General features: G+C 37.0%; 1 protein-coding gene across 4 annotated transcripts in view; it reads left to right on the top strand.

Annotated features, from left to right (window-relative positions):
* Positions 1–15,860, top strand: part of grin2bb (glutamate receptor, ionotropic, N-methyl D-aspartate 2B, genome duplicate b) — a 67,065-nt gene that overhangs the window by 5,094 nt on the left and 46,111 nt on the right. For all 4 annotated transcript variants that reach the window (XM_077718902.1, XM_077718903.1, XM_077718901.1 and 1 more), the window contains exon 3: positions 12,505–13,188. In XM_077718902.1, coding sequence (XP_077575028.1) covers positions 12,505–13,188 — 684 coding nt within the window. The remainder of the gene's footprint in view (positions 1–12,504; positions 13,189–15,860) is intronic.

The raw sequence follows: 15,860 nt of genomic DNA, 5'->3' as shown, positions 1-15,860 counted from the left end.
TACTTCACTTTCTTCAGCCTTCATCATCTCGCTTTTGTCAAATAAGTGAACATTTTCAGTGCAACTTGTGTTAAACACATCTGATTGACGCTTTTGAATTTCAAAGCTTGCATCTCAGATACTCCGACTTCCTTTGGTAGTTAACAAGTGAGATTCGATTGGTAAGCACTTGTCTCTCATAATAGGCCTTTCAAAGTATTTGTTGAGATGTTCTATTTGACTTGAATAGGGACACACTCACCATATGATATTATTCATTGTACTTTGGATCATTTTTCCATCTTTCTCATGAATAACTCACATTATACAAGCAAACGATAATCAGGTTCTGACTTCAATAAGCACACATTGTCATATGGGGATAATGGATCGAGACAATAACAAACATGTATGGGCAGCAAGCTATATTTATATATATATATATATATATATATATATATATATATATATATATATATATATATATATATATATATATATATATATATATATATATATATATATATATATATATATATATATATATATATATATATATATATATATATATATATATATATATATATATATATATATATATATATATATATATATATATATATATATATATATATATATATATATATATATATATATATATATATATATATATATATATATATATATATATATATATATATATATATATATATATATATATATATATATATATATATATATATATATATATATATATATATAATGTATACTTACTGCAGATTCTAAGAAGGATGACAAAAAGATTTAAAATTGACAGCAGCATGTCAAGGTAGTGTCAAAAAATACATGTAATGATAACATAAAAAGACACAGCTATACACAAATAAATAAACAGCACATGGGTGGCCAACCAAGGTTATTTCTGTGAAAAGGCAAGAATGTTTAAATCCTTTCGTAATATAGCCGAAAAGTCCAACTTTTTCATTAGTTTTTAATTTAAAGAGTAATAGATTGGATTTGTTGTAGTTGTTAATCAAGGAGAGCAAATTGCAAGCAGGCCTTTCTACTTTTCATTTTTGATTATAATTCAGTAAAAAAATTAATCAAAACATTCATTTGATAAAACCACATCTTGCTAGTAACCATTAAATGAAGTGAATTCATTTAAAGTCGAGATCCTTAGAGCACATTTCAAAGAAAAATCCAACATAATTCAATAAGGCAATCCAATGCTGAAATGAATGGGTAAATCCTTGGGAAACAGGGAGAGCGGCCAAACTCTATAACCTTCACAGCTACTTTTGGGTATGTGTGAAATGGGGAACACGCTAAATCCCGTCTATGCGCAGCCTCGGCTAAAGAGGAGCGGCTCCCGGATTTCTCTTTTTGGCTTTCCGCCATAGGTGGATTACATTCGTTGCCCATCTTTTTTTTCTTCTTCTTGTTTACCCCCTCAGCTTTGGGCGAAAACTTGTCTAGCAGATCTAAACAATGCTTTTCCCTCATGTGCATTCACCATATTGTGATGAAGTGCCTCATTATGATCCATAAGCATGAATCACAGCAGGTGTGGGACACTGTGGCCCTCTTGCAACTAAACACAACAGCTTCAATAACAAACTACTATCATGATACAGTGCCATAATATACCCGGTGGCACAAAGCGTAATTTGTTTGTTTTGGGATTTTCGTCAAAACAGTTTTCCACCGTTGATCTACTTGCAATTAATGGAGATCAATAATATTTTAGTTGGGCCTGCAATATATACTCGGGTGTGATCTCAATATGTTTTTATTTTTTCCCTCTCTTACAAACGTACTATAAACCTTATGATGGGTTCTCTAAGCATACCCTCTACTTTATTGGAGTGAGATTGTTAGTTTTGTGAAAAATTATTTTATATTCTGGCTATGCTTATTTTAAATAATTGGTCATGCTACATATATTATTGCCATAGGTGGGTATTAAGGCATTACATGTACTCTGTTATAATTACTTGAGTAACCTTTTGAGAAAATGTACTGACTACAGTAGTTCTACCGAAACAATAAACTAGTAGTATACTTTTACTTGAGATGTGTGAAGCAGAAACGTTACTCTACCAGTTTTTGGAAGGGGATTTAAGTTGATGCTAGAAAATAGTTTCATATCTATATGTGAGGGCACTCTTGGTTGATGCTTCATTTCTGCATTTGCTTTACATGGGCAAGACAATAGAAAGAACCATAGATTTTAGATTACACTGTACATTTTAATCTATCAAACATGCTTCTTAAAGGAAAAAACAATGCCTTTAATATATGCATCTTAGCGGATATTATCTTGTTTAATACATTGGGAAAAATAAAGCACTGTCATTCATTTTTCTATAATAGTAATAGACATTGTGATCATCACTGGTACACTATTTTGCAAGTGGTTCTGATTGTGCACCCTTCTTCGTGATATCATTAATATCCATTGTCATATGCACTTTGACTGTTCTCTATCATAGTGCATGTTCGTCGGTATAACTGATGCCTTTTTGGGTTTAAACATGATTTTCGCTATTATGACAAGTCTAAGAAATCTGCCATTTGTGGTGGCATTTTTTTGTTGTTGTTGTTGTTGCATTGCTACTAGGTTGAATTCACTTTTGAAGTGCCACACACAAAGCATAAACAGTCATATTCCGTCAACTCAATTGACACGAGACAAACGGGAAACGTGAGTTTTGTTTGGAAGCCAAGCTCGCTGCTGAAAGATGTGCGACTTTGATTCTAACAGCTTTGCGCACAGGTGTCGCTCAAGGAGGGCGTGACATTTCCGAGTCGTGATGTTGCATGTTTTCGCCTTATGCATTGAAAGGATTACAGGAGTCAAGCAGTGACTCTCTTGAGAGGCCAGCATGACAAGCAGCGGGCACACCCCGTCGCTTGAGTGTCTGGACTTTGGGCCCGGTGACAGAGTTGAGGTGGCGTGCAAGCCACAGGAGAGCAAAAGGCAACAAGATGTTGCATACGCATGCCCTGATGAGTCACTTTTGGACACGTTTGAGCAGCTTTACAAATGTTGATTGAGTCGCAGAAGGATTACAGGTGATGAGCAGCCTGGTGTTCGTTTACTTAGAGCTAATGAGAGGGGCAGATGGGGGAAGGCTTTGACAAAAGGGGTGACAGAGTGACTCAGGAATAACTATTCTGCCACTGTTTGGGGGGCATGACCTCTGGTTTTGCAGGGTTGTGGGGGGCAAGGACCTTCAAAGGTCTTTCTATGTCTCCCGGTGGTTTGAATGCATGTCTTAGAGTTGGTGTTAACTGCATTTTGGGGTCAAATTTTGGGGGAAAAAGGGTTATAATCTTTTGGGTGTATTTTCAAGTGATTGCAGGATGTTTTGGTGCCGTTTTTGTTCAAATGTAACACAACCCCAAACTGCTTTAAATGCCAATAATGGCACAAAACATTCACATTTCGGAAAAGCCAAAACAAGGAAGAACTATTAGTAGAATATGTAAATGTTATTGGTGGACATAATTAGAAGTCATTTAAGAAGTGACTTACTTTAGCTGGACTTGAATGGGAAGTTATAATTATAAACAGTTATAATTATCTTGTCGTTCGATGGGGTGATCATATACATCATGATTCAATATTTTAAAATGTATGTTTGTTTCTATCATAACTCCTGTGGACTCTGATTGGAATTACGCCTTTACAAGTTTTTTAAAAATTCTTTTCTGTAGAATATAGTACTATTTTTTTTATTTTGCTACAAATCTGTGACAAATCTTGACGGTGGTGGGTGTGAATGTCATCTCAATTCATTTCAAGCAAAAAAAGACAGTCCTTGATAGGAATAAATAGCGTAAAGAGCTTAGTCACTGAACAAATCAAATTTTTAGGTTAAAGCCCTACTGTAACTTAATCTATGGCAGAATATAACATTGATAAATTTACCATTATACTCCCAAACCTTAATATAACTTATTTTTTCTTTTTCCGCTTGTTTTACAATCAACACACTTCCATTTCCTTGTCGCTTTGCAATCAGAAGCAAACATGCGTATCAATCAATGTGAATTCAGACAACCATTATGTCAGGAAAACTGACAAGCACGTACAAATTATCTGCCGTTTTTTTTGTTTTTTTCACCTCACTCTCCATCCACCTCGTCATGTGTGACTTTGATAGGAGGAGGAAGAGCTAAGAATAGCAAGGAGGGGGCACAACGCTCCGATGCCACCTCTACCCACGCTGCTTCGCTCCTTGGTGTGCAGCTCTATCACCCCCCTCCCAGATTTACAGCACAGATCTGCAATGTGTGCAACACAAGTGAATCCCCCCCCTTACTCTTATCTCCTCGTTTGTGTGAACTGTTTAACTGAATAGCAACAGCCTTTTTGTGCTCTTTTTGAGTTATAACACAGTCACAAATTTGCCAATTTTTACACCAAGCGGGTCTTTAAAGTCAAGGTTCTTCTGAACTACAATTCTTAGGGTCTGTGTTGATATTTCTTATCGCTATGCAAATGGTTGGCTGTATCTGTGCCACCACCTGGTTCTGTGAATGTCACGGGTAGATAGATATGTACACTACGGGTCAGAGGGCATATGGGTGGTCTCTATTCATGTATTGGGATTTTTTTCTCTCAAATATTAGACTGTTCAGTTCACTTTCTGGTTATACTTCAGATCCAATAGCATTTCATTCAATGCAAAGTGAATAGATATGGCTTGACAGTTTGATTAAAATTTTCCCCCTAATGATCTTAACCGCTTATCCTCACAAGGGCTACGAGGGTGCTGGAGCTTATCTCAGCCAACAATGGGCGCCAGGTGGGGAATACCCTGAATCAGTGGCCAGCCAATTGCAGTGCACAAGGAGAGACAAATATTTACACTCATACTCCTAGCTCGGGGCAATTTAGAGTGTTCAACCAGATTAGCAAGCATGTTTTGGGGATGTGGGATGACCTTGGAGTACCTGGAGAAAACCCACGTAAGCCTGGGGAGAACATCCAAACTATACATAGTAATGAGCAACCTGGGATCGAACCCTCCACCCTAGAACTGTGAGGGGGATGCATTAACCACTCACTGGGCCACCTGTCTTTATATTTTGTTTCATAAAGTACAACCCGAACCGTATGCAATATTAAAAATTGTTACGGATCGATTATTTTCATACCAGTTTTTATACACAAGAAGTGTAAACATAGAAACCACGAGTGGCAGCCCCTAAAGAAATTAGCATCGATTCTATCCAAGCTGAGGTTTTTGATTAAATTCAAATGTCACACAAACAGTTTCTGGGTGTTCTTGACTAATGACTAATATCGAAGAAAAAGATATGTCCTACAACACATCTGCTGTCCCCATGAATAAAAATCTGACCATCTCTTCAGCCAAACATAATTCAGACCCCAGCTGCTCAGCCCAAAAATGTAATGAGCACCCACAAAAATGCATCACACATCAGTCCATGACACTATGATAGCTTTTGATTGTGCGAGGGACATCCTGTATTTTTCATGTCGCGCAAAACAACCTAGTATTAAGGCATAAATATGATTTGTTGTCACCATTTTTTTTCCTGTGAGACAATGACAGCATGGCAATGGAGTAAAACACAGCTTGGAATATTAAGTTGATTTGTTTATTTCTATCTGAAGCCTTGTCTAGACATTGCAGGATTTTTTTGTAAAACTGAAAATCCTAATGCCATACAGGTGTGTTGGATGTGCGGATTGAAGGAATCACATATTTATGGGTCATTAGTTCAGTAAAATATCAACATTTTTTCTGGAGACAGCATTGATTATAGCTGTAGATTGTAGTAAAAAAACATCTTAGCTCAGCTAAGGGACAATAGTAATGATATTTTCCTGTAACTGGACTTTCCACTGGTCAGGGATCAGCCCAGATCCAATATTATGCTTTTTCAATGCCCTTAGGATTCTATTATACTGGGAAGGAATTGCAATCTGTGTATGAGTTCTTCTTTTTTGCTCGTTTTTTAAGAAACTAATATTAATTTTGTTTCCCTGTGCCGCATTTGGGTTAGAAATGCTAATTTGATATGCCAAAATGTGATTCTAAAATGTTTATATATTCCTTATTTCTATTTAAATGAAACATTTACAAGTTCCCAGTGTTGGCTGTCACACATTACAAACATTAATGTAAAAAATAAATTTCCCTAGTAACAAGTAATGTAATGCATTGCTTTTTTTGGAAAAAAATATGTATACACACAATTTAGAGGGTTGTTACGTAATCCAAAATTTATTTAAGAAATTCCTACCTTAGACTGAAATTCCATCAATTGGAAATAATGTTTCTTAAAATCGTACCCTCTCTGCCATAGGCTACATTTCCTGCCTTTGTAAAACAACATTAGCCTGTAATATTACACTCTCTTTGCCAAAGTCAGACCAATGAACTACAAAACCATTATTTTAAAATAAGCAGAAAAAAATTACATTATTCTGTAGGAAGCCATGAAGTAATGTTACTACTCATTGTGCGAGGAATATGTGATAGATTGCACAAAAGATTTAAACTTCTGGCATGAAAGAAAACTTTGCAAGTTGCAGGCAAATTAATGAAACTCAAGCCAATAAAGTCATTTGACTAGTAAAACTCAACACTTACAATGCTTTTTATGTTCTTTTTTTTTTCTTTTTATGTTCTCACTGTGCAGGGTTTTACTCTCAATGCCAAAACTTTCTTGCTTGCACCAACTGTCATTTTGCTTGTGAAACAGATGAATCTCTCTTGTTTCCTCTTGCACTCCCAATTTTTCTCTTTACGATATAAAACGCAAATATCCGGGGGGTGGGCTTTATATGAAGTGAGTTCTCATTGGTTACTGAAGATTGCAGACGTTTTGTGCCTTGATATTTAATAAATATTACTTTATTACATTTGAATCTTGAATCTAAATTTAATGGATGCACACATTGTGTATATTTGAATAGAACAAAAGCTTTTTTTCCCAGTGTGAAAAATGCACATGTCGTTTAGATATGAGGGAGATGTAAAATTGTTTTTATTTAAAAATAATATGACTTTTTTTTTTTGATAAGTCCACCCACTTGTAATGTTACAATTGTGCCACACTCCTTAGAATCCAACATGGTCCCCTGTGACATATTAAACACATTGCAGCAGCATTTTGTTTCTCTTTAAAACAATGATGGCCAAGACCCTCCAAGGGGTTACAGACTCTTTTCTGTCGCAAAGGGACATGTCACTCGTCTGCTAAATTAATTCCAGAGCAGTAGTTAGACTATAAGCTTGGTGGAATAAATGGCTTGAATGAGGTAATGAAGACCCCTGGGGATAGATGGGTCCTCAACCCTGTCTTTGTGCTTATTCTGTACGAGTGTGTGTTTTATCATCACGCTCCTGCAATTCTAATGTATTTCTGCACTTTCATTGCTTCATCTAGTTTATTTGCCAGGGTTGAACAGAACATATATAGTCTTATTTAAAGAACCGTGACAACCTCTGTTGGACAGTGGACATATGCAATGTGTCTCATTAGCCAAGAGGGGATTCTTGACCAGGCAAAAGTGCACTTAATCATACATCCAGAAACTTTATCAGTGAAGGCGGGGGTTCGGGGGCTTATTATTGCTTGTCTGCAAAATACTGTGGGGGTGACTACTATAACCAACTCTTACCTGACGCTATTATATCTCCTTTTGTATGTCTCCTGTATCGTTAAAAAGTATAATTATTCCATGCTAGATATCGTAGTTTAAATGGATTGGACGTCAATATATTCGCTTTTTGTATGCACATCCTCGTTAGGGTTTGCGGGGGCTGCTAGGGCCTATCCCAGCTGATTTTGGGCGATTGGTAGTACACACCCTAGACTGGTCGCCATAGGTAGGGCACATAGAGAGACAGACGACCATTCGCACTCGCAATCATTGGGAATTGAACTGGTTCCATAGTTTTTGGTTTTGGAGCATTTCAATTAACTTTCTCAACTTGTTTCTAACATTTATTTTAAAGCAAAACACAAAAATGTTGAAATCCTAACTTATTCACTCATTCAATGAATTGATATTGACAGCGGTGTATACATTAAATCCACTGAGCAAGTTTCCCCATTTTTAATGGTGATCGGCGCCCTACCCAATCTGATTGGGAGTTTTGTTCTATACACGTTCCATCTAGACGTACTGGAATATTTCATTCACTGCATTCCCTAGTTATTTCCTTAGAAAATATTTTCAGTTGACAACTTGATTAAAAGGTATCCATTAGTAGTCTTGACAATCAGTCTCTCCACACTGTAATTTAGTTGTCAAGTCCATTGATAACATGGCCATCTTCGGACAAGGTTTTTGGCAAATATCCTGTCAATTTTTGACTTTGGGTATTGATTAATTACAGAGTCAGCAAATAGAAGAAGAAAAAATGTTGGCCTCAAATCACTCTGCAGGGAGTTATTACAGCTGCATGATGTCTGATTACCTGACGGAACTCTGTGGTTTTGTGTGGGTTTGATAGACACTTGCCTCCTAGTGTCATTCTAAAATCTTGGCATGCGCTTTTTTGGGAATAACTTTAGTTCGAGGACGTAGACCTCTATTTATGTTCGAAAGTAAAAAAAAATCTTGTTCAAATTCAGATTTTCTTTTTCTTAAATGATTTCTTATCATTATTATTCACTTAGGGCTGTCCTAAGTGTCCTGTCCTGTTTATTTTGCTCTGGAAATAGTCATTCTTTCCTTTTCCGTTGTTACTGAAACGGTACTAGACATTCTCAAAAGCTAGCTTTTAACCTATTGAGAATATTACACGGTACTGTTGAATCTTTAAAAAATGATTAAGGACATGTTGACGTGATAAGTGATTCTAAATGCTCAGTGCTCCTTCTAATCTCCTCTAGGACAATTACACTTTAATTTCAGGGTTTTTTATTCCCATTAAGAATCTATCTGAGGTGTGTCATTACTCAAAGTGCTTTGTATGATCCTTGGAATAATGTGTTGTTAAGTAGAAATCAGGTGGCGTGTTCTCCGTAAACAGAGATGACACACCAGCCGCCTTTACCTTCTACTGACCACCCTCTTAATGTTAATGGGCCCCCTTAATAGATATGCCTGTCAGATTGTGTTATCTACAATGCTTTTCACGCGCCGTGCTAAGCGCAGCCCACCAACTCAAATCTTGAGGGATACCATCGAGGCCGATTACCAGCGCCTACGTGCATTTGAAATTTTCAGACGCCTTCTGTCCTAATCTCTTTCATTTTGCTAGAGCTTGTACATTATAGACATTCTAATCAATTCTAATGATAGGTGGCACGTGTAAAGGTGGAACGCCAACACCATCCAAATGTGGATGTTGACTGGCTTACAAGAATTTGGTGCTAAATGAGAGTTTAAGAGCTAAACTAAAATCAAACATCATGCTTTTTATTGGGGGAATGGTAATAAGTGTTCCAAGATGCTACTTGTAAACGAGTATATTCATTGAAATTAGACTTGAATATTTATTAAATGCTGAGTAACAGTTGAATTGATGCATTTTAACTGGCATATGAATGTCAAATAAACACAAATAGGAAAAAATGAACATAAAAATTTGATCTTAAATTAAAAGCCTACTCATCTGATATGCAGTAGATTCAATAAAATAAGAATAGATAATAATATGAATAGAAAATAATCTAATAATTCCTGTTGATATAATTTGGAATTGGAAATTATGGATAAAATGACAAGCAGATGGCAAGGAAGGCCATTTCAGAGTACAAAGTTAATCTTGTATAATAGTTCATTTCAAACATTATTATGAACATTCTATTATTTCATGATTACCTTATTGATGTTAAAGTGTATTTTGTGTGTCACACTAAAAGTCTATTTAAATGTTCTTGTTGGTGCTGATTCACATACAGATACTGCAGTCCATAAACAGATTTTGTAGCCAGTCATACAGATTTATGTAGTTTTATGTTGACAGATATGCATATGATTGGACGTCTATCATCATCAATGGCAGTCAAAAAAGTTAATAATCAACTTTTTATTTGTGTCGGTACAACAACATCTCGTGGGAGGCGTTACGCCTCCCAAGTTGTGTTATGCCAGCACATTTTAATTGGTACTATGGTAACAGAGCACGACTGTTACACATGACCACATATTCCAATAGGTTTTTGTCACTCTGTGTTCTTGACACACTTTTAGCCTTCATTTTTCGCCCCCCCCCCCCCCCTTCTTCTTTCCCCTGAATAGGTATTCTTGGCCTTTTAGCCTCCGTATTTCATTGCCCTTTGGTGTATTTACCACCCTTTCCCACATGCTGATCACATATTGGATTTTCTGTCGTTGGTAATCCTAGCCTCCTCCTTTAACCTCTTGTTCTTTTTGGCATTCATTCCCCTTTTTTTTCCAGAATCTTTTGCTTTGCGTCCCCCCTCCGCAGTGCTCACCCTATACATCTTTTGGGTTTCTTACCGTTTCTTCTTCCACCTCCGTCTCTTTTGTGGATGTCTCTATTTATTCTCTCCTCTGCTCGATGCTTGCTGCTGCCTTCCTCCCACTCGCTTCCTCCTCTTCCTTTTCTCACCCTCGTTTGGCTTGTGTCCTCATGGAAAATTCGACTACTTTACAATTAGAAAGTACACCTGCAATTAAGACTGACTAAACCTCTGGTAATCAGATGTCTTCTTTGCTCTTTCCTCCATTCTAGTTCACACTTTGCATGTTTCATGACACATTCAAGTTTTATTCCCAACTTTGTTTCTATTTCTTTTTACACTATTTAACGAATAAAAGATTAACAAAGGTGTTATGCGTGCAGTTCTATATTTATGCATTTTCTAAACAGCTCCAACACAACTAATTTGGAGAGCAACAAAAGAATAAAAACGAAGCCCTATTAAGCACAAGTCTAAAAAGAAGAAGAAAAAAATCACACAATCTTAATTTGGCTTGGCACTAAATTGTACACATTCACAGGCAGTTTTGTATTTATGTATTATTAGAGAAAATTGCTTAAAATGTTTGTGTGTGTGGGAGATGGGGGGTGGTATGTGTTTCAACACCAAAATGGAATTTATTCTCACTTCCACCTTGAGCAACTGCTCAGAAATGTATAGGCTTTTAAAAATCTAATGTAATAGTTGGGTGAGGTCTTTTTCTTTTTGCAGTGTATAAGACTATTTCTTGAAATCATGACTGTTAGTTACTCGAACCTCCTTTTTAAATATAAAGCAATTGACTATTTTTGGTCATTTAAAAAACTTCAATCTGGTGTCCACAAACCATACACATCATATTTTGGGTCATTTTATCAACAATATTAACATTTGGTGTAGTTGAAGTGTGATTTACATGACCCAAAAGTGCAAATTAATCAGATTTCTCTTTATATTATATTTATCTAGGCCAGTGCCTTGTATGTTGTGTATGCAAACACAATGACTAAAAGTTTTTTAGTTTTTTTTTTTTTTAAAATCTTTTACCTCCCTTTCCTCTCGTGTCTTTTGTTTCCGGAATTCCCCCTCATCCCCTCTGTCTCGCCTCCTTTATGCGCCACTCTCGCTGCTCTTGAAGGAGGAGCTGTAAATAATAGTAATAATAGAAAATAATAGGTCTGCACTTGAATTCAGACAGAATTGAAGGAAGAAAACAAGTGAGAGGAGGAAACACATTTGAAGGCTTCTGGGAGAAGGATGGTAAACATTTCAAATGGGTGGAGTCAGTAAAAAAAAAGAAAAGGTTGCATCACCCACCTTCCTTTATTGCATTCTATACACAATGATATTATATAATGATAGAAAACTCTTGATGAAAAATGTTCACACTTTTAAGTGAACTTCAATTATGTAAATTGTATATAACATTTTATGTAAATACGACTTCAGTCTCCGCGAACATGTGATATTGCTCCAGGATTGGATAAAATCTGGGCAAGGGCCAAACTGGGAGAGTTTTTCAGGCCACGGGTTACAGATTTAATTAGGCGACCCCTCCATTGCCCCCGCAGATGCAGACAAACCCACACGCCCCCACACCCACATTATACACTAAAGAAAATGTGCACTCCAGTATAAACTCCTCCCTAGGGCCAGTTTGGGCCTGAGCCGGGCTCCGTCATGACAGTCAAAGTTACGCTGATATTTAAGCGTGGCTCATTCAGGCCATTTAATCATGTGGATAAATAGGGACAAAAACTATTTGACTTGATTTTAAAACATCATACCGTTGTTTCTTTTCTGCACTGCTTGCTTTCCTCCAACACGCATTCACTTGCAACACTGCTCTGAATAAACTGCTCAATTACCATTTAACATGGACGGAAATAAAAGGTATTCAATTGTTCTACACACCACAAAACGAGACAATTATTAAAAAATTGTGCTTGTTACAATCCCAACACTCACCAAAATGTTCTTATAGTGGATTATTTCTTTACCAACTACATTGTTTCTAATTTAGTATGCATCAAGAACATTATATAGTCCTTTCGACCTAATAACTTCAATGTTTTTTTTAAATTTGTCCTCATTTAGGGACGGCGTTTACACTCCTCCACAATGCTTGTCAGCCGCCACCCCCAACCTCCCTCCTATCTTCAGAACATCCACTTTCTTTCCTTGTCCACCTCCGACCTCCATCGTCCTCCTGCTTCACCTCTAAAACGGACATTGTGTCATCGGATTGCTCGGCCACAGCTGCTCCTCTTCTTCCTCATCTTCTTGCTGCTCCTACAGACCACCTGTGGGGCTCGGGGCAGAGGTGGAAGTCCAGGTTCAGGACCTGGAAGCCCCCAAGGAGGACAGGGTGGACCGAGGGGAGGTGGAACCCAACGTGGCGTGGTTATCCCTCCTCAGTACTCTCCAGGGCCACAAGCTCTTCCTCCAATCAACCCCAAACTCGTCAGCTCCCTCAGCATCGCCGTCATCTTAGTAGGGAACTCGAGTGAAGTAGCCTTGGGGGCGGGACTTGAGAAAGAGGACTTCCTGCATATTCCCTACCCCCCAAAAGTGGAGGTGGTCACCATGAATGAAACCGACCCGAAAAGCATCATCAATCGGATTTGTACGCAGATGTCAAGGAACTCTCTGCAAGGGGTCGTTTTTGGAGACGACACAGACCAGGAGGCCATCGCTCAGATTCTGGACTTCATCTCGGCCCAGACTCACATCCCCATTCTGGGGATTCGTGGAGGTTCTTCCATGGTCATGGCGGCAAAGGTAAGACAACTCAATTATTTTGCTTTCATCCAACAAACAGCATGTCTTAAATGGTCCACTCTGTTTAAACATGATTATTTGTGATATATTTATATATATATGTATAGGTAGCACAGCTGACATTGGGTAAAGCATGATGATGATTATTATTATTATTATAAAACTGTTCGGGGTATGAGTAAGGTTTGCTGGAAATCACTTTGTATTTCATTTTAATTTACTTCTGAGATGTGATTAATTTCACATGGAAACCAAACCGTGAATCCAAAAGTTTTTCTTTTTTTCTCAAATGTTTCTAAGGTCGTACAATTCCAATTCCCAAAATATAACCATAAGAATGTGCTTCTGAAGTCACCAAATTTGCGTAAAGGCAGCAAAGCTAGAAAATCTCCATGCACACACACCAACACTAACACCAACAGATTACTGGATGAATGTGGTGAACATGGTTGGCATGGAAACCGCTTTTATAAAAAAATCTTTATACTAACTGAATAAAAGGATTCACAGGAAAAAGAAGATATGACATTTTATTAATTTCTCGGACTGACAAAAGAGCAGTACTGGTAGATTAATTAATACATAAAATCTTTTCAAAACCCAGTATAGTGGAACCAAAAGCATGCTGTTATAGAACATAGGAGGCGAGCTTTGTTTTATAATAAACGTACTTGGAAAAGGTGCAAGGACGGAGATATAAGATAGCAAGAAAATCTATTTCAAACAGTTTTTAAATAATCTGTCAAAGAGGATAGCGGGACAATAACGAGACTATTTAAGTCACAATATGGTACTGGTATATATTGCTAGGTAAATTGCATGCCCTCTGACAGCTCTGAGTAATTTGTTGCGACAAGCTTGCAAATGTGGGAAACTGCACTTGGGGCCCAAGCACGGGCCATGAAAGACAACTCTTTGGATAAAATATATAAATCACTCAATCAAATAGAGGATTTACCAAAGCTAGATTAGAATCCTTTTTCTAAGGTTTGAATTTCGTAGTGCTTATTTGTTTGTTTTCACAGTTTTGTAACACTTCCAAAATTCAACAAACACATCTTCACATTTACGACAGAATGGAGGAGTGTTATGATGATCATTATTGGGTGCTAATGCGATTTTTCACAAATCGGACTTTTACATAATAGAAAACTCGCTGCTTCTGAAACGTAATGATGCTTAGCGGGGAAATGTGAATAGAAATGTTGGTAATTAAATAAGTGGCTCCTCTAAGTAGTTTAATTTAATCATTAAGTGTTTGGAATCTGTATTTTTTGTGACATGGCAGTTTGGCTGCTGATGTGATAAGTGACAAAATAGGCTGGATCTCTAAAGTTGCGCCTTCTGTTTTTTTCCCTTTGGTGCAATAGTTATGGTACTAATATTTTTTCATGTATTTATCTATCACCTATTATTTTTATATTATCATTAAGTTATATAGTATTCTCTAGGCTGTAATTGGTGACTAAATGTTAATATTTTATATTAACAGACTCCAATTTAGTGTCTTATTATCCATTTTCCTACTCTAATATATCAAGCTTTATTTTCGTCTCTGGTAGAAAATAATTCCCTACAAAATGCAATTTATTGACCTAATTGGCGTATTTATCTTTTTTTAAATCTCATCATTGTGCACTTTTTGGCAGATGCAACCATTGTCATTCATAATCCATTAAATCTGGTATGCACCAATATCTCAGCAATAATTTCCTTTTTTTAAAAGCATTGACAGATGAACGCATGTGCTTTGATTAAAAAAGCGTTTTCTATAACAGCAGTTGACATTTTCTTTAGAGATGTTGAGGCCTCGTTAACAATATTGCGCCGAGCTTTACTTTCCTCTCCAGTGGCCGATTTATAACGAGCGAATACACCACAGATAGATGCAGGTAGGGCCAATCGGCAACAAACAATTTGCACATTTCCATTTAGCTATTAATTCACAGGCTACCCTGCATCACTATTGTCAGAACAATGTGATAGCTTAGGCCCCGGACCCCTCTCGACTCCAACTCTGGAGACTAATGAGGTCTTCCAGATCTATTGTTGGGAAGTAAGCTATGTTCCGAGCTTCTGTTTTGTGTGAGCGTTCAATGCTGCAGTTGAATGATAATAGCCTTATGCCTGTGTTTGGAGAGATAATCGTCGCGGTTTACGATGCACACGAGGTGTTGTGGGAAGAAGCAACATCCTGAAAAAAATGTTCTCCTAAAAAGACCTCTTTTCTCTCAAAGTTTATTTCGGCAGATTTCATTTTTGTTTGCGTCGTTTGGCTCCTCTATCTCTAGAATGCCTGCCATAACATTTAATTATGCAAGCAGGGTTTACAGTGGCTGCATGTTAAACACTAATCTCTCAAGGGGTGAAAAAGTGTCTGTCAGGAGGTCGATAGGAAAGATGGGGTGAATCAGCATCAGTACTATGGGGAAATTTGTCCATGCGAAGGATAAGGCTAAGACAAAGTGCCATTCAAAATTGTTTTTTTTTTTTTGTCACATATAATTGTCGGTGTGGGGTGTTTATTTAAAAAAAAACAATTGATATATATGTATGCGTGTGTGTATCCCCTTGTGCACCAGACAGTTATTGCAAAAATCTAGTTCAATTTTAAAACATTACCGTGACAGTGAATCTCAGTTCCTTCCTTCGGGCAAACATATTTTCTATAC

This window comes from Stigmatopora nigra, chromosome 6 (assembly GCF_051989575.1).
Source record: "Stigmatopora nigra isolate UIUO_SnigA chromosome 6, RoL_Snig_1.1, whole genome shotgun sequence".
In the NCBI taxonomy this organism is placed as follows: domain Eukaryota; kingdom Metazoa; phylum Chordata; class Actinopteri; order Syngnathiformes; family Syngnathidae; genus Stigmatopora; species Stigmatopora nigra.
Note: the sequence above shows the minus strand (reverse complement) of the source record. Positions and strands in the feature narration are given on the sequence as shown.